Here is a 15,934-nt window from a genome sequence, read left to right as displayed (position 1 = left end):
GGTTCCCCAGCTGCCGCCTTGTTTACTTCTCACTGGCCTTGGGGGAGGAGAGTTGGGCAGGGCCAGGGCCAGGGCTCAGCTCAGCAGGAGGGCATCCTGGGAAGGCCAGAGCAGGGACTCTCCAGGGGTGGGGGCCTCCAGGTTGGCTTCCCTGGGGCCATTTCCTGCTACCCTCTTTCCCCCTAAGCTCTCCATCCGTCCTCGAAAACCCACCACAGTCCCCAATGGGGCCAAAAGTTCAGAAAGCAAAGGAGGTTCTGGCGGCAAGCGTCTATTCCCCCTGCTTATTTGGACAGGGCCTACACCTCGAGCCCTTCCTGAGACCCGAGGTTCCCAGGGCCCCTGGGCTTTCCATCTGCACCCCCTCGCTCCAATGAAGCCACTGAAACTTGGGGGGAGCGGGAAGCTGGGCTCTGGGTCAAGGCTGCCCTGGGACACCTGTGGGCCGCGGCAGCCTCTGCCCAGAACTGCCCCTTGTCCATCCTCTGACCCTGGGGCAGTGGGCATCAGGTGCCTTTCCCAGGCTCACAGCAGGGATGCAGGGAGGGGCCTGCGAGGATATGTCCTTTTTAAAGGGGTGTGCCTACTCTGGAGCTCCTTGGGAAGGACCATCTACACTCTGCTGTGTTCCCATAAGCAAATCGCCTTCACACCTGACAGCCAAGTCCACCCACCCTTCCCTTCTGGGTTTCCCATCCCTTGAGGTTTTTGCCTGCTCCCCCAAACCCCACCATGAGAGGACATGACTCAGCAAGTCTGCCTTCTACTCACAGGACCCCACCTGGGAGACTGCATAGGGTGATCTACCCTTCTTGCCCACCTCCTTGGAAGACCCTCCCCCCACCTTCCTCCAGACCTTGTGAACTGGTGGGTTTGGTTCCATAAAACCGTGTTTCTTGGTTATTAGCTGGACAGCTGTTGGTCTGACTCCTGGGATGCCCATGTGGCCAACAGGCCCGAGGCCACGCCAGCCCTTTGGGCACCACCTGTGGAACTGAACTCTGTGCTGACCTGCTGGGGTCGGGCTGCCCTTGGGGAGTCTCTTGGGCTATAGTGAACACCTGAGGGCCACTGAGGCACCAGGACCAGGTGGGGGTAGGAGACCCCGTGCTCCTGAGGCACCTCTCAGCCTTACCCACCAGGAGCTCCTCTGATGCTCAGGCCCGACTGGGGGTATGTCCCTCACTCCAATAAGGGGCCATCATGGAAGATGCTGGAGGCGCTGGAGCGGGATGCCAACTGAAAGCCGACTTCTTCCAATGGATGGGAGGCTGTGAAGAGTGAAGTGTCCCGCATAGGACCTCGGGAGCCAGTTAGTTCTGGCCTGGGGCTTCGGGCCGCTGCGCCGGGCATCTCCGGCGGCCTTCGTTCTGCTTTGCTGAGTCACGGTCAGGCCCAGGCCTGGGAGGGTTCCGGGGCGGGACCCCCGTGGGTGCTTTCCCGCAGGTGAGGAGGTCGAAGCCCAACCTTAGAGGTCGGAGTCCCGGGAGGGCCTCTTGGAGTCCCGGGGACACTGAGGACAGTGAGGAGGGGGTCGGCTGTAGGGAGGTGCGGGACACCGTGAGAGGATAGCGGGGGTGGGAGGGCGACATACGGGAGGGGGCAGCGGGCTCGGGGCCTCGGCAGGGCGGCTCGCGCAGGGCGGCGCGGAGGGGCGGGGCGCGGAGACCCCGCCCCCAGGAGGCCGGGAGGGGCGGAGCTTCCCGCGATCCTTATAAAGGCGCTCGCCCGCCGTCATCGCGGCCCGGTTAGTCCCCAACCTCCCGACAGGCGGTGATGGCGTCGCTCACCGTGAAGGCCTACCTTCTGGGCAAGGAGGAGGCGTCCCGAGAGATCCGCCGCTTCAGCTTCTGCTTCAGCGCCGAGGCCGAGGCCGAGGCGGAGGGCGCGGCCGGGCCCGGGCCCTGCGAGCGTCTGCTGAGCCGGGTGGCCGCCCTGTTCCCGGTGCTGCGGCCCGGCGGCTTCCAGACGCACTACCGCGGTGAGCGGGCCGGGCGCCCTCGGGGGGCTGCGGGGAGCCGTGACGCCGGCTGGCCGGGCAGCACGGGGCGGGGCGGGGCGGGTGGCTGCCTCTGCTCCTCCGGCCTGGGGGGGCCCGCGGGGTGGGGGTGGGGGTGGCCCTCCCGGCGGGGGCCGGGGTCGCAGACCCGGGGGCGCCGGCCTCTCCCCCCTCCCTGCCGTGATGTCGCAGGTCGGGGCCCGGGCGCACTGGGGCGTCCTCGCCTGCCGGCGACGGGCACTCGCGTTACGCTGACCGATTGCTGCGGCCGAGTCGGGGCCGCCTCGGGCCCGGGAAGAGCCGGCCGGCCGCGGAGGAAGGGCTGGCGGGGGAGGCGGGCCAACCAGCACAGGGGCGCGTGCAGGCGGCTCGTGCGGGCGGGCGAGCCAGCTGGGGGCGGCGCTGGCGGCGGGGAGGAGCGGGCGGGAGCGGCCTAGGAGCGCCCGAGGCCGGCTTGGGTGCAGACGTTCTCCCGCCGGCCGTGGGCAGGGCGACCCAGTCGGGCCGTCCTGCAGCAGGTCAGCGGATATGCCCAGGAACGCGCTCCGTCTCTTGCGGTGCCGGTGTGGGCTCTGGCCTCTGAGGGTGGGGGCGGGGGAGCCGGTCCGGGCCGGGAGGGGGCGGGCTGCCAAGGCCGGCCCCGGGGAGGGGCAGTGCCGGGCCCTCCCTAGGAGCGCTGCCAGCTGGCCCACCCTGTTCCTGGCTTGTTTGTTTTTGTGACAGCTTCATGGAGCTTTAATCTACTTCCCGTGTAACTCCCCCATTGCGGGAACAGTTCTAGACTAGAGCCTTTTACATCATCTGAGAAAGGGCCTAAGGTTTAGCTAAGGCATAGGTAGCTCTCCTCCTCCTCTGCTCTAAGCAACCGCTAATGTTTTTCTTGATTGATTTCCTTATTCTGGACGTTTCCTGTCGACAAGGAGCCCTCTGTTTTCCTTCTCTTTTGCAACCGGCTTGTACTCAGCGTAACATTTTCGAGGTTTAGGGGTGTTGTAGCTTGTGTCTGGACTTCATTCCTTTTTGTGCTGAATAACAGGCCGTTCTACGCACATAACCACGTTTTGTTCGTCCGCTCCTTAGCTGGTGGGGGTTTGGGTTATCACTTTTTGACGCTGTGCTTGTTCTTATGGAAGATGTTGTGTCCTGGGCCCACAGAGCTGGCCCAGCCTGCAGGTGCGGGGGCTAGTTTGGCCTGCATGTTGGGACTTCAGCACCGTTTGCTAAACTGAAAATCAGAGAGTACATTACAAATCCTGTAGCTTTATTGGGGGCGGAAGCAGGCAGGTGGACTGCTCTTCTTGGCTTTCCTAAAAAGCCAAAGGCCCAAGGCCTTTGGAGGGGCTGGGCCCCCAGGAATCCATCACGGGTGGGGGTCTGCTACAGTTGAAGATGGGTCTTGGCCTGGCCAGACATGGACCGAGGCAGTGCCTGCTTAAGGGGCTGCTGGCTCAGAGGCAGAGTGGCAGCTGCAGTACGCCCCCCCAGCCGCCCCCCGCCCTCAGCAACCCCCATTTGCTGGCACATGCTCTTTCTCCCGTGGGAACCCAGGGCTCATGTCGGAGAGCTTACCTTCCAGGCAGTGTCACAGTGAGTGGGCAGTCTGGCCTCCGCCCCACCGGGCACTGGCTCATTCAGGTGTGCCTCAGTTCCTAGGCCTGCAGATGCCCCTCTAGTACCAGCCTGCGTCCTCAGCAGCTTGGGTCCAATTGAGAAGCCTCTGGTGCTCACATGCTGTCTTGTAAACAATCTAGATGAGGACGGAGACTTGGTGGCCTTTTCCAGTGACGAGGAACTGACCATGGCACTGTCCTATGTGAAGGATGACATCTTCCGTATTTACATTAAAGGTAAAGGCTTGTTCTGGGGGCCCCCTGAAGCCGGGTGCTTCTTGCTAAATAAAACCTGCTTGAAGTTCTTGAGCAATCCCCTCTGAGCAGCAGGGAAGGTCCTGGGGTTCTTTAAGAGCTAGACTCCGTCCTCTCTGTGCTTGGCTTGAGAGAGGAGTCCCACAGGGGTTGGGCCTGGGGATCTCTGGGTTCACTCTTGATGCTGCCCCAGCCAGGTGCCACAGGCGGCTTTGGGGATGCAGTGGGGCTTATTTTAATGGGGGGGCAGCACTCCCTGCGGCCTCTTGCTTGCCCGGGCCCCCTGTACTGGGTACCAGGAGCAGGACTGGGAGCCTCATGGCAGGTTCTTGGGTCCCCCTGCTGCTGTCACTTGAACAGCCGGGTTGCACACGGACCCCGTGTCTGGAGAGCAGGGCCAGGGGCCCGTTCACTGAACGTCCCCCCCCCCCTCCCCCGTGGGGATGAGCGGGAACTGTGGGGTCCCACCTTCTGGCTCTCTGCCCTTCCTGCAGAGAAGAAGGAGTGTCGGCGGGACCACCGCCCCCCGTGTGCTCAGGAGATGCCCCGCGGCCTGGTGCACCCCAACGTGATCTGTGACGGTTGCAATGGGCCGGTGGTAGGGACCCGCTACAAGTGCAGTGTCTGCCCGGACTATGACCTGTGTGCCGCCTGCGAGGGGAAGGGCCTGCACCGGGAGCACAGCAAGCTGGTTCTCCCTGCTGCCTTCGGGCCCTTACCTGAGGTGAGCAGGGCTGCACTGCAGGCGGGGTGGGGGGCACGGAGGGCCAGGGGCTGGAGGTGGGGGAGTCCTCTGCTCTGGTGTCACTGGGCCCCTCTGTTCCTCCCTGCCCCCAGGGCTTCTCTCACAGCCGCTGGCTGCGGAAGCTGAAACACGGGTACTTTGGGTGGCCCGGCTGGGAGATGGGCCCACCAGGGAACTGGAGCCCGCGTCCTCCCCGGGCAGGGGACGCCCGGCCCAGCTCTGCGGCAGAACCAGGTGAGGCTTGCGTCTGCTGGCTTCTGATGGGGGAGGTGGCCAGCTGGCGGCCTGGGGGCCTTCCCCATGTCCTGCAGTCTTGCATGGCTGTGGTGGTGTCCCTTAGCTCACAGAGCCCTGGGGAGTGGGGAGCGTCCCCTTTCTCTTCCTTGCACACATAGAGTGCCCGAGGCTGCTCATTTGCCTGTACTAGCTGAGTGCTCAGCCCTAAACTGCACCCTCATCAAGTTTTTTTTTTTTTTTTAAGATTTTATTTATTTATTTGACAAGCTTCTGTTTTTTAAAGTGAGCTCTACACCCAGTGTGGGGTTTGAACTCCCAACCCTGAGCTCTGAGAGTTGCATGCTCTCCTGACTGAGGCGACCAGGGGCCCCTGCTCAAGTATTCTGGAACACAGTCCGGAAGTGAAGAGCTTTAACATCTGGCTTGTGTTCCAGAATTCTGGATTTTGGTTTTATTCTGATCTTATTAACTACTGTCTTCTGATGTCCTCTTTCTTTGGAACAAAGGTGGGGATGTTTGAGCTAGAACGTGGTCAGTATTGTAAAGCGCATGTAGCAAATCCCCCGTGGGCTGAGCACCAGGGGCACACAGGAGCCGAGAGCAGGAGAGAGTTTGGGAAGGCTGCCAGGACAAGACCCCCCGGGATGGGGGGCACCTGTGAGGAAGGTGATAGGATGGTAACAGGTATTGAATTCTGCTTTGGACATTTTTTGTTTTTTTTTTGGCAACTGAAGCTGCTGGTCCGTCGGAGGATCCCAGTGTGAATTTCCTTAAGAACGTAGGGGAGAGTGTGGCCGCTGCCCTGAGCCCTCTGGGTAAGTGGTGGCCTCTGTCCTTTGAGAGCAGCAGTGTTTTACTTGGTGAGGGGGTGGCTGGTGGGTTGCTTGTCACCACCTGGGTCGCCGTGGAGGAATGGTGACTTCTGGGCCTTGAGGGCTAGCCAGCATTTGTCACCTCACGCCAGTCTTCACCGTGCGCTGCACCACAGGCCACTCAAAGTTGAATTCCCTGACACCTTCTGGAACTTTCCCTGTGGAGTGAAGTGGAATCTACAAGTGTTAGGTTGGGATGATCCCAGTAGCCTCTGCTACAGGGCTGGGCCCTGCAGCAGTGGGAGTCCACTAGGACTAGGACTTCTGGTTCAAGGGTGCAGTGGACCCGTGATCTCTGACTAGAGTCGTGCTCTACTTTGTGACTGCCATGGCAGCGAGTGTCCAAGTGTGAGCGGATGCTGATGGGAAGGGGAGGCAGGCCTGTTCTTGCCCCCAGCTTGAGGGCATTCCAGCTCCCCCTCCTTTGGGCGGGGACGGTGCTCAGTGGGGACCTCCTGGTGTTGCTCCTCCGTGAAACTGTGCAGACTGCAGTTTCACACTGGAGTTAAAGGCTCTGGAGAGCAAGGAAAAGAACGGATGTTTTTAATGCTTTCTAGCAGGATAGCAGAGGGGCGGTGACCAGGTTCTCATCAGGAGACAAGCTGGTGCTGAAGCCCAGCTGCCACTCGAGATGCTGTGACGGGAGGCATGATTTAGGAGGACGGGAAGCTTCTCTTTGGAAGCTGGTAAATGGCCAGTGGTTCTTAAGGCTGGTTGAGCCTCCGAATCACCAACAACGGGGTGTTTTGTTTGTTTGTTTTTTGGTATGTTTTGGCGTATGGAAACTTACCTAAAATTATTCTGAAGAACAAAGTCTTTCGCTAAAAGAACAAACCAGACAAGCTGTGGAGTCCCAAACCCCATTCTAGATCCAGGTAGGGAATCTTGAAACTGCAGAGTCCCAGGTCCACCTTCTGGATTCTGGCAAATTGGTTGTGGGTCAGGCCTAGCAGCTGTGAGTTTCAAAGGCTTGCCAGGGACTTTGAGTTCCACTTGCTGTCCATCGTGAGGCCCATCTGAGTGTGTGGCCTGTTTTAGAACGTGACCCGGATTTCCCACTTGGGATAGAGGGGAATAATTTTGGCCACGCTCAGAGGTGTAGGATAAGGGTAAAGGCCTTTTCAGGTCTTGCAGAGCGGATGGGAGTTGCTGTGTACCCACTAGGGAGGAGCCTGAAGCTCTCACACAAGGACAGTTTCAGTACCTATGCCTCTGAATGGTTTCAGTTGAGGAAAGCCACTTGCGGAATTGATTAAACTCAATAGAACTCTGGGTATTTTCTTTCTTAGGAGGTCCTGAGAGCTAGGATGACTCCTATGCTAATGGCCTAGAAGGGACTCTTCCCAGAGCAGGGGCCCAGAGGGACAGCCAGTAACACCTCCCAGAGGGTGGACTATGAGTGACTCAGCAATTTTAAAGCACCGCCCCAAGGCCTTGTTTGGTAGGTGCCCTGAGAGCCAGCTGAGCAGGTCCGCTGCTGAGGCCTGGGACCACTCCCAGCCCGAGTTTGCAGTCACTGACCTCTGCGACCCAAAACCGCAGGTCCTTTCCTTGTCCCAGGGTCTTCAGAAGACCCTCCCCTTCACAGGCTCCAGGGAAGCAGGCCACAACCAGTGGTACAGTCTGTAAGCCCCTAGGTCTCAGGTTATCATCTGTTGGAGAAATTGGGGTTCTAGAATCTCTCTGGTTCATTTACGGAAGTCCTGTCATTTGTCCACATAGAAAACCAAGACTGTGTATGGGTGTTTATTGTAGGTCCTTCCAACTTTTCTGTTTGCTTGAACCTTTTTTTTTTTTTTAAAGATTTATTTAAAAAAAAGATTTATTTAGAGCACATGGGAGGGAGGGGCAGAGGGAGAGAGAATCTCAAGTAGACTTCCCAGTGAGTGCAGAGCCCGATGTGGGGCTCTAGCTCATGACCCTGAGATCATGACGTGAGTTGAAACTAAGTGCCCAAAAGCTCAACTGACTAAGCCACTCAGACACCCATGCTTGAACCATTCATGACGAAAAGTTGGGGGAGGATAGAAGGAGAAAAAGGACTTAAATATTCAGATGAGGGTATTGGTAGCTAAGCCCACTTTTATCTCTTTGCTCCTCATGCTGTACCAAAGTAGCAGTAAAGGGATTAAACACAGGAATATAAAGCAACATGGACAAAGAAAAGGGGGAAAAAGTGCTAGAGAAGGTAAGAAGACCTCATGCCTTGAATGGTGGGAAGAGTTTAAGGGTGGTGACCAGCAGCGTGGAAACCCACGTGCCTGCTCAGGGGTCCTGGGGCCTGTCAGGAAAGGCCAAGGAACTGGGTAGGGGGTGGTGTGGGTGGTTGAAGGTCACTCTTCAGGATCACATGGAGATCACTGGCTGGTCAGCCAGCTGCTGGTCCTTGCCCACGCATGCACAAGACCTGATGCTTTGTTGCTGGAGCATTTGACACAGGGAAGCTTCAGCCCTAAGGACACAGGGCAGGGTGAGGCACCAGCCTGAAATTGGGCCCCGTGAATGGGCAGTGGATCTGGCTGGGGCGTCCCTGCTCAGTAGAGGCCGGACAGGCCAGAGCCAGGTCCCACAGCTCTGCCACCTGGGATTCCGCTGCCTGGCCAGGCACTCAGTCAGCCACCCTCCAGAGGGAGACGAGTGATGGCTCTGGCCCTCTGAGAGGGCCTTGGTAGGGTCCAAAGGCCACGGTCTCCAGCCTTTTGGGCACTTCCTGCACATGGACGAGAAGGAACTTGGGGTCGGGCTTTACAGGAAAGAGAATGTCAGTGTCCAGCTTTTCCATCCTTGAAAAAAGAACAAGATACAACTGGTATCTTAAGAACAGATAAACAGTTCAAGAACATTTTTTTTTTTTTAAAGAAATTAAGAAAAATAGCCAGAATAAAGAACTTAAAAGAAGGCTCAGATTTAAGGTCACTTTAAGGAAATACTCCAAAAACAAAATAGAGGTGAGAAGAGAAAAAAGGTGGGAAGAATCAAGGATTAATTCCCAGAGGCCCAGGGTAGGACAGCTAATAGGAATTCTGTGAAGGGAGCAGACAAAAGTGAAGGAAGGAAATGAACAAAGAATATAAGACCATCTTGGCCCAGAGGACATTAACCTCTAGATTGAAAAGGACTCCAAGTGCCCTGGACAGTGACCAGAAGAGATTCCTCTCCAGACCTCATTGTCCTGGAGCAGAGCCCTCTGGAGAACGGGAGGCTCTGGAAATGCTCCAGGTTACTGTAAGAGCTTGAGAGTTCCAGGGGCCAACACCAGAAGACTGTGGATCAACCAGTGACTGTGAAGGTCTGAACAGAACTGGCTTCTCAACCTCGAGTGCCATTCCCAGCTGAAACGCTCACATATGAGGGCAGAGCAAAGCTGTATGTAGTGGCGTTCACCTCAACGCTGAGTGTGGTTTTCACTGAAGAGTTTCTGAAAGGACAGGGAAGGGGAGCTAAGTGTTGATCTAGAACAAGAAGCAGTGAACTCGAGCCATCAGAAAAAAGGCGGCGTGGGGTGAAAGCTGTCTTTGGGGAGTGGGCGGGCTGTGTGTTGGGGCCAGGAATCTTTGCTTGAGCCTTCTGGAATGGTTGGAGTCTAAGCTGGGGGCATGTGGCCGTCTGATAAATTAATTAAAAACAGCATCAGTGACTCTGCCCTCCGTCCCCTCAGTGGGCATGTGCACCCTTGTGAGGGGCTGCAAGCGACCTGCTGGCTGGCCCAGGCTTCCCTCCTAGTGGGCTTCCCACAAGGCCAAGCAGGATTCTTGGGTTTCCTGTCACTGCGCCGCAACCCCCCACCCAACGTGTGAGGCTTCACGTGGTCCTGGGTGCTGTGGCTGGGGCTCTCTGGCCACAGCTGGTATGTGGCTCCCTGTTTCTAGCCCGCTGCCCACATGGGGCAAACAGGGGCTCTTTATGGGCTTTCTGGCTCCAGTGCTGACCTGGGATGTTCACTGAGATTAAGGTTGCATTAACTTGGAAGAAGAGGAAGGGCCAGTAAGGTGCACAAGTCAGCAGACGTGCTGGGAGCCAAGGTTTGGGGCCAGGATATTGGCAGCAGTTAGCCCTTGGGGATCCTGAAGGTCAGGTGAACGGCCATCTGCCTTGTGGCAGCGGGGGGGCTGGCCTTGTGCCTTGGTCCTACTCTGGCTGTGGTATCCTGTGCCACCCCCCACGCTGTGGCTCCCCCCAGTATGCTGGGTCCCCTCCCCACTACTCTGTGGGGCCCCCTCCTACGCTGTGTGGTCCCCTCCCCACTACGCTGTGTCCCCAGCCAGGAAGCCCTCCGGAGACCTCACAGGTGTTTGCTTCCTCCTCGGTCTCTGCAGGCATCGAAGTGGATATTGATGTGGAACACGGGGGGAAAAGAAGCCGCCTCACCCCCGTCTCTCCAGGCAGCTCCAGCACTGAGGAGAAGTGCGGCTCTCAGCCAAGCAGCTGCTCCTCAGACCCCAGCAAACCGGACGGGGACGCGGAGGGCGTGGCGCAGTCCCTGGCGGAGCAGATGGACAAGGTTGCCCTGGAGTCAGGGCTGCCCGAGGCAAGTGCTTCCTACCTCGACCCCCGGCGTGCACACAGTCCACCAGACGGCAGAGGGCCGTCTAGGGCATTTGTGGTGTTCTGCCAACCCGCTGCTTGAACATTCCTTACCATTTGCAGAAGTGGAGGCTGGGGGCAGGTGGGCTTGGTGCGGGGGTCCTGTGTGCTCACGGGGTTTCTGTTCCAGGAGCAGATGGAGTCGGACAACTGCTCGGGAGGAGACGAAGACTGGACTCATTTGTCTTCAAAGGAAGTGGACCCGTCTACAGGGGAACTGCAGTCTCTACAGATGCCTGAATCCGAAGGGCCAGGCTCTCTAGACTCTTCTCAGGAAGGGCCCACAGGACTGAAGGAAGCTGCATTGTACCCACATCTGCCACCAGGCAAGTGGCTTCAAGCAACTGTTTCTGCCTTTTTCTCTCTGAACATCCTCTCCCCTCCTTTTAGCGTCCGGACCCAGAATCACGAAGGCCGTCGGACTTAGAGGCCACCTCCATTTTCCCTGAGGAAGGTGTCGACCTCTGGGTGGGGTCCATGGCCAGGGTCCCTTTGGAGCCAGGCAGGATGCCCAGCAATGTGGAGAGGTGGTGTGTGCACGGGAGTAAGGCCCGGTGGGGACTGTGGCAGCCTGGAGCACAGCTGAGGAGCAGGGGACAGCTGATCCCTTGCTCAGGCTCATTATTCTCACAATAACATTAAACAGTAAAACTGGTGAAAACCCACCTGTGGCCACATTTGGCCCTTTGGGCTACTGATACTGATCTCTGCCTTGGAACAGGGACAGCAGGCTAACACTTATAGGCCAAAAACTGTTGTTTTTAACAAAAATTTTTTTTTTAATTTATTAGAGAGGATGAGCAGGGGGAGGGTGAGGGGCAAAGGGAGAAGCAGGCTCCCTGCTATGCAGGGAACCCAATGCGGGCCTCGATCCTTGGACCCTGAGATCATGACCTGAGCCGAAGGCAGACAGTTAACCGACTGAGCCCCTAGGCAGGTGCCCTGATTTTTTCATTTGGATAATGGCTGGGAAGAGGTCAAGATGTGAAAACTGGAAGAAGGTCAGATGTCAGTATTCGGGACAGAAGTTGCCATGGATTACAGCTGCGGGCTTCTATTCAGACTCTGCGGAGTTTGCTGTATTGGCAGAAGCGAATTAGGAGACCATACAGCCTTTCAGAGCTGCTCAAAATCCTCACCTTCTGGCCTTTTCTGGAACGCGCTTGTCTGGCTGTCTGGGAGGGTCACTATGCTGGGCAGAGGGCTCGTGGAAGGGCTGGTCCGTTGGGCGCTGGCGGGCTGCCCCCCTCACGGCTTCTGTCCTCCTCCTGGCAGAGGCTGACCCCCGGCTCATCGAGTCCCTGTCCCAGATGCTGTCCATGGGCTTCTCCGACGAAGGTGGCTGGCTTACCAGGCTCCTGCAGACCAAGAACTATGACATTGGGGCGGCGCTGGACACCATCCAGTATTCGAAGCACCCGTTGTGACGGCTTCTGCCCCCGGTCCCGTCCCCCTTCTTGTCTCCTGGTCATGTTGAGCTGTTGAGCTAGTGTAGAACAGCGGGGCCCCTCTCAGGGCCAGTTTCTCTGCATTCTTCTTCCAGAATCTGGGGGTGGGGATGCACCAAGCCATCCAGGGCTGTAGCGCAAGTGATGGGAGGGGGAGGCCCATGTGTGTGGCTGCCGATGTCGGAGAAGCGTCTGCTGGCTCCTGTGGGTGGACAAAGAGTCCTTGCTGGGAGGATGCGGAGGCCCGATGGCCTTCTACTGCTCTCTCCCCACCAGGATCACACCAGCAGTCCAGAATGTCTTGCCTAATGGTCTTACGCTTTTTCTTTTTTTAATGACTGTAATAGTAAGCTGACCTATAGTTGATTTTCACTGGAAACCTGATCGGCTCCAAGTTCAGAGCCAGGACAGCAGACATTCTGTCAGGTGGGGCAGGAGTGAGGATGGGGAGGACAGGGCAGACAGGGCAGTCCAAGCCTGGGCTTCTTCAATCTGCAACTGAGGAGGGGTTGAGAGAGGGAGGCTGGTGCTCACAGAATACCGCCTGTTCCATAACCACTCTAATTCTCTCACTTTTGAATGTGTCTGTTGCTTTCACAGTAAGAAAACCCGTTTGTAACCATTCTGTTGCTGTGTTGCAAACAATCTGTAATTAAATGGTAAGCACTTTAATCAAAGATGTTGCAACCAGAGACAACTTAATAGTTTGTTCTTGTTGACAGTCTGTATAAATCATCTCTGGTCCTTTTCTTTTCTTTTTTTTTTTTTTTAAGATTTTATTTGAGGGCGCCTGGGTGGCTCAGTGGGTTAAGCCGCTGCCTTCGGCTCAGGTCATGATCTCAGAGTCCTGAGATCGAGTCCCACATCGGGCTCTCTGCTCAGCAGAGAGCCTGCTTCCCTCTCTCTCTCTCTCTGGCTGCCTCTCCGTCTACTTGTGATTTCTCTCTGTCAAATTAATAAATAAAATCTTTAAAAAAAAAAAAAAAAAAAAAAAAAGATTTTATTTGAGAAAGTGAGAGGGAGGGAGGGATGGAAGCATGAGCAAGGGGAGGGGCAGAAGGAGAAGCAGACTCTCCCTTCCCTGCCCCCCTCAACCCCCAGGCAGGGAGCCAGATGCAGGACTCGACCCCAGGACCCTGAGATCATGACCTGAGCTGAAAGCACAGACTTTACCAACTGAGCCTCCCAGGTACTGCCCCTCCCATCCTATTTAGAAGCTAATTTTTTTTTTTTTTTTTTTTTGGACAGTGGGCACGAGGTCCAGGGGATAAGGGCTCATGTAACATGTGTCTGGGTGGGTAACCTTGTTTAAGTCACTTCACAGATCATCCTCAAAGTCCTCACCAGTTTTAAAAAGGTCACATAGTTGCACAAGTGGGGGCTCCTGTCCCCCTGTGACCAAGGGACTGCCCTTTGCCAGAGGACCAGTGTCCTGTGGTTGTCTGGAAGGCTTTACACAGGGCCTCTGAGACCCCGACGTGAAAGTATATGCAGGCCAGGGAAGTCTGGGTGCACCAAGTGGCCTGCTGGGGTGCACTTCCCTTGGGGTCTGGACCCATAGGTTCCCCTGCTCAGCCAGTGCTGCCTCAGCATGCTTGGGGTCTCTCTGTAGGGCCAATGAGGGCTCCATGTCTGCACGTGGGCCATTTCCAGGTGGCAGAAGGAATCGTTCCCACTTGGAAGATGTAACTCTGACTTGTGGAGCCAGACGTGGAGGACCCACCCGAGGAACAGAAAGCTCCCCAGTTCCCCTGTCCTTGTGGCTGCCGCCTTCTTTGACCTTCCCGGCCAGGCCAGCTTCGTCCTGCAATGGAAATGACAGGAGAGAACCATGTCCACTATTCCAAACAAGTGCCAGGGGCCTGGCAAGACCAAGGGAGGGGAGGGAACGATCCCCACGCCTGCACTGCTGCTTTCTCCTCTCCGCCTCGGGGCTCCCACACGTCTCACTCTCTGTTCTACCTATTTTCCCTGCTCGGGCCGGCAGGCTGGGGACCTGCTCTCATCTGGTGGATTAGCAAAGCAGGGCAAACGAATGCCCTCACCACCTCTGCCAGATTCCATGACTGGGCTTTCCTCAAGAGAATATTCCCACGGAAGCCTTAGAATCAGGTGCCTGAGACCATCTAGGAAGGGTGGAAGAGCTTCTGTCCTGTCTGCTCAGTGCCAGGCAGATGGGAAAGTCTCCAGAACCATGGGGAGGGTTTGGAGCTGTGGAAGTGGCTGCAGAGGACCCCAGGAGGAAGCAACCGCAGCACCGGGTCCTGACAATGACAGGCAAGACCCTGCATCACAACCCCAGGGTGGTGTGGAAGAGGCTCGTGGTGCTGTTCCAGATGCAGTGCCCCTGACCTGCCAGGACTCTGCTCAACTATGGCGCAGCCTGAGTTCTTCTCCTTCAAAACAAACTGTGCCCGTGTGAGCCTTCCCTGTAAGAATGCAGTTGAACGTTAATCTTGGGCCTGGCCCATCAGTAACTGCCATTATTCTATTACTCAGAGCTTCAGGGCCACACAGCTAGAGGCAACATCAAAGTCTGACCTTTGCACTAACAGTTGAAGCTGGACAGGCTGGCCGTGGCCTTGTTGGGGGATGGCAGAGACCAATGCCCAGCAGAGAGCCTTGGCCTCTGTGCCTGTGACTCCTGTGAGACAATAGCTGAGCCTGCATTCTGCGGCCTTAAATGTACAGTGGGGTCTGGCCTGCCAGGAGGGAAGCCTCTAGAATGAGCAGCGGTGTGGGGATGGCAGTGTGGGGTGCAGGACAGGAGGACCCTGAGCTTACCTCCTACCACAGACACACCGACGCAACAACTGCACATATTGCAACTAACTGAAGATGCTGTGAAGGCAGCAGGACTGACTGTCCACAGCTGGCTGTAGCAAGGTCACATCACAAACGGTAGGAGGGGTGGATGTGTGGTCAGGAACCAAACCCCTGGAGTGACTGGCCACAGACGGGAAGGGCCTCACAAGCTCCGAGAACATGGGGTCAGACCCCACACTGGGCATCCCCGGCCTTGGGGACCTGCACTGGGCAAACCAGTCCCTGCATCACATCTGGCTTTGAAAATCTGGGGCCTAACACCCAGAGCTGGAGGGTGACAGGACACTAAGTCCCTGCCCTTAAAAAGCCAACATGCTGGGGCACCAGGGTGGCTCAGTGGGTTAAGCCTCTGCCTTCAGCTCAGGTCATGATCTCAGGGTCCTGGGATCGAGTCCTGCATCAGGCTCTCTGCTCGGTGGGGAGCCTGCTTCCCTTCCTCTCTCTCTGCTGCCTCTCTGCCTATTTGTGATCTGTCAAATGAATAAAATCTTAAAAAAACAAGAACAAAAAACCCAACATGCTGAAGAGCCCAGCCCAACACCGCACGGAAATAGCAGTCAGAAAAAGCACCTGGTATGCATGTGAAGGCTTAATGACTAATTTTAGGATGTGTGTTGGCAGGCTAGGGAGCTACAGGTTTCCTCTGGAATAACAGTACTGGGGGTGGGTATTTCACTTGCCCTCCCCCAGCCTGGACGAGTGGGTGCTCGCGGGAGCCAGCTCCATCCCCGTGCCAGCTCCAGGCGGGCGCTCTGCTCCAGCACCCCTTCGGTCTTGTTCCACCCAACCTCCCTGCCTGCAGAGTGGCTCCTGCCCTGGGGGTGGGGGCAGGGACCAGTGTGCCAGCCTGCCCTCCTGGCTAGCTATGAAGGGGGCAAGCCCGGTGCTCTACTGCCCCCACCGCTATTGTGGGGCTGACTCAGGACCTGCTCCTGAGAACCCCTGGTGGCTGCGGCTGGGCGTCTAAGGGGCCGGGAACAGACCATGCCTGTGTAGCTGCAGCAGGGAATCAGGGTACTGCGGCCAGCCCCACCTGCAAGCATGCCCATAGCGGCCACAGTTCAGACACAACAGGGGCACACCGCTCACAGGGGACACCCCTAGCACCACGGCATGGTTCTGCTGACCGTGCGGGACTGTGCTACAGAGCAGCACAGGAACGCTTCTCCATGAAGCCACTATTTGCAAGAGCAGGAGACAGCTGACCTACCTAATCTATAGAAACAAATAGAATCAGACAAAATGAGGAGACAGAGGACCATGTCCCAAATGAGAGAATGGGACAAAATTACAGAAGAAGAGCTAAACAAAATGGAAATAAGCAATATGCTGGATAAACAGTTCAAAACAATGGTAAG

The 15,934-nt window shown here is 56.9% G+C and overlaps 2 protein-coding genes across 4 annotated transcripts in view; one reads left to right on the top strand and one right to left on the bottom strand.

The window, feature by feature from the left end:
- The first annotated feature begins 1,726 nt into the window (after positions 1-1,726).
- SQSTM1 (sequestosome 1) lies at positions 1,727-12,452 on the top strand. Its single transcript, XM_032335293.1, has 8 exons — positions 1,727-1,981; positions 3,751-3,846; positions 4,359-4,588; positions 4,702-4,843; positions 5,581-5,661; positions 10,035-10,246; positions 10,433-10,628; positions 11,578-12,452. The coding sequence occupies exons 1-8, from the start codon at positions 1,777-1,779 to the stop codon at positions 11,727-11,729; spliced, it is 1,314 nt and encodes a 437-aa protein (XP_032191184.1). The 5' UTR covers positions 1,727-1,776; the 3' UTR covers positions 11,730-12,452.
- The window catches only part of MRNIP (MRN complex interacting protein), a 26,139-nt gene continuing 21,973 nt past the window's right edge, over positions 11,769-15,934 (bottom strand). The window contains exons 8-9 of one of the 3 annotated variants that reach the window (XM_032335295.1): positions 13,474-13,554; positions 11,769-11,952 (exon numbers count right to left, since the gene is read on the bottom strand). In XM_032335295.1, the coding sequence (XP_032191186.1) occupies positions 11,789-11,952; positions 13,474-13,554 (245 nt within the window). In that variant the 3' untranslated portion in view covers positions 11,769-11,788. Of the gene's footprint in view, positions 11,953-12,869; positions 13,555-15,934 lie in introns of those variants that run through there. The other 2 variants (XM_032335296.1, XM_032335294.1) reach the window with 2 other exon arrangements.

The sequence above is a fragment of the Mustela erminea genome, chromosome 3, assembly GCF_009829155.1.
Source record: "Mustela erminea isolate mMusErm1 chromosome 3, mMusErm1.Pri, whole genome shotgun sequence".
Classification (NCBI taxonomy): domain Eukaryota; kingdom Metazoa; phylum Chordata; class Mammalia; order Carnivora; family Mustelidae; genus Mustela; species Mustela erminea.
The sequence above is the reverse complement of the archived record's forward strand: the minus strand, read 5'-3'. Positions and strand labels throughout refer to the sequence as shown.

Coding starts and splice junctions, on each gene's coding strand:
- SQSTM1 (XM_032335293.1), top strand. CDS start 1,777: ATGGCGTCGCTCACCGTGAAGGCCTACCTTCTGGGCAAGGAGGAGGCG. Junction 5,662..10,034: donor CGCTGCCCTGAGCCCTCTGG/GTAAGTGGTGGC, acceptor CGGTCTCTGCAG/GCATCGAAGTGGATATTGAT. Junction 10,247..10,432: donor TGGAGTCAGGGCTGCCCGAG/GCAAGTGCTTCC, acceptor TTTCTGTTCCAG/GAGCAGATGGAGTCGGACAA.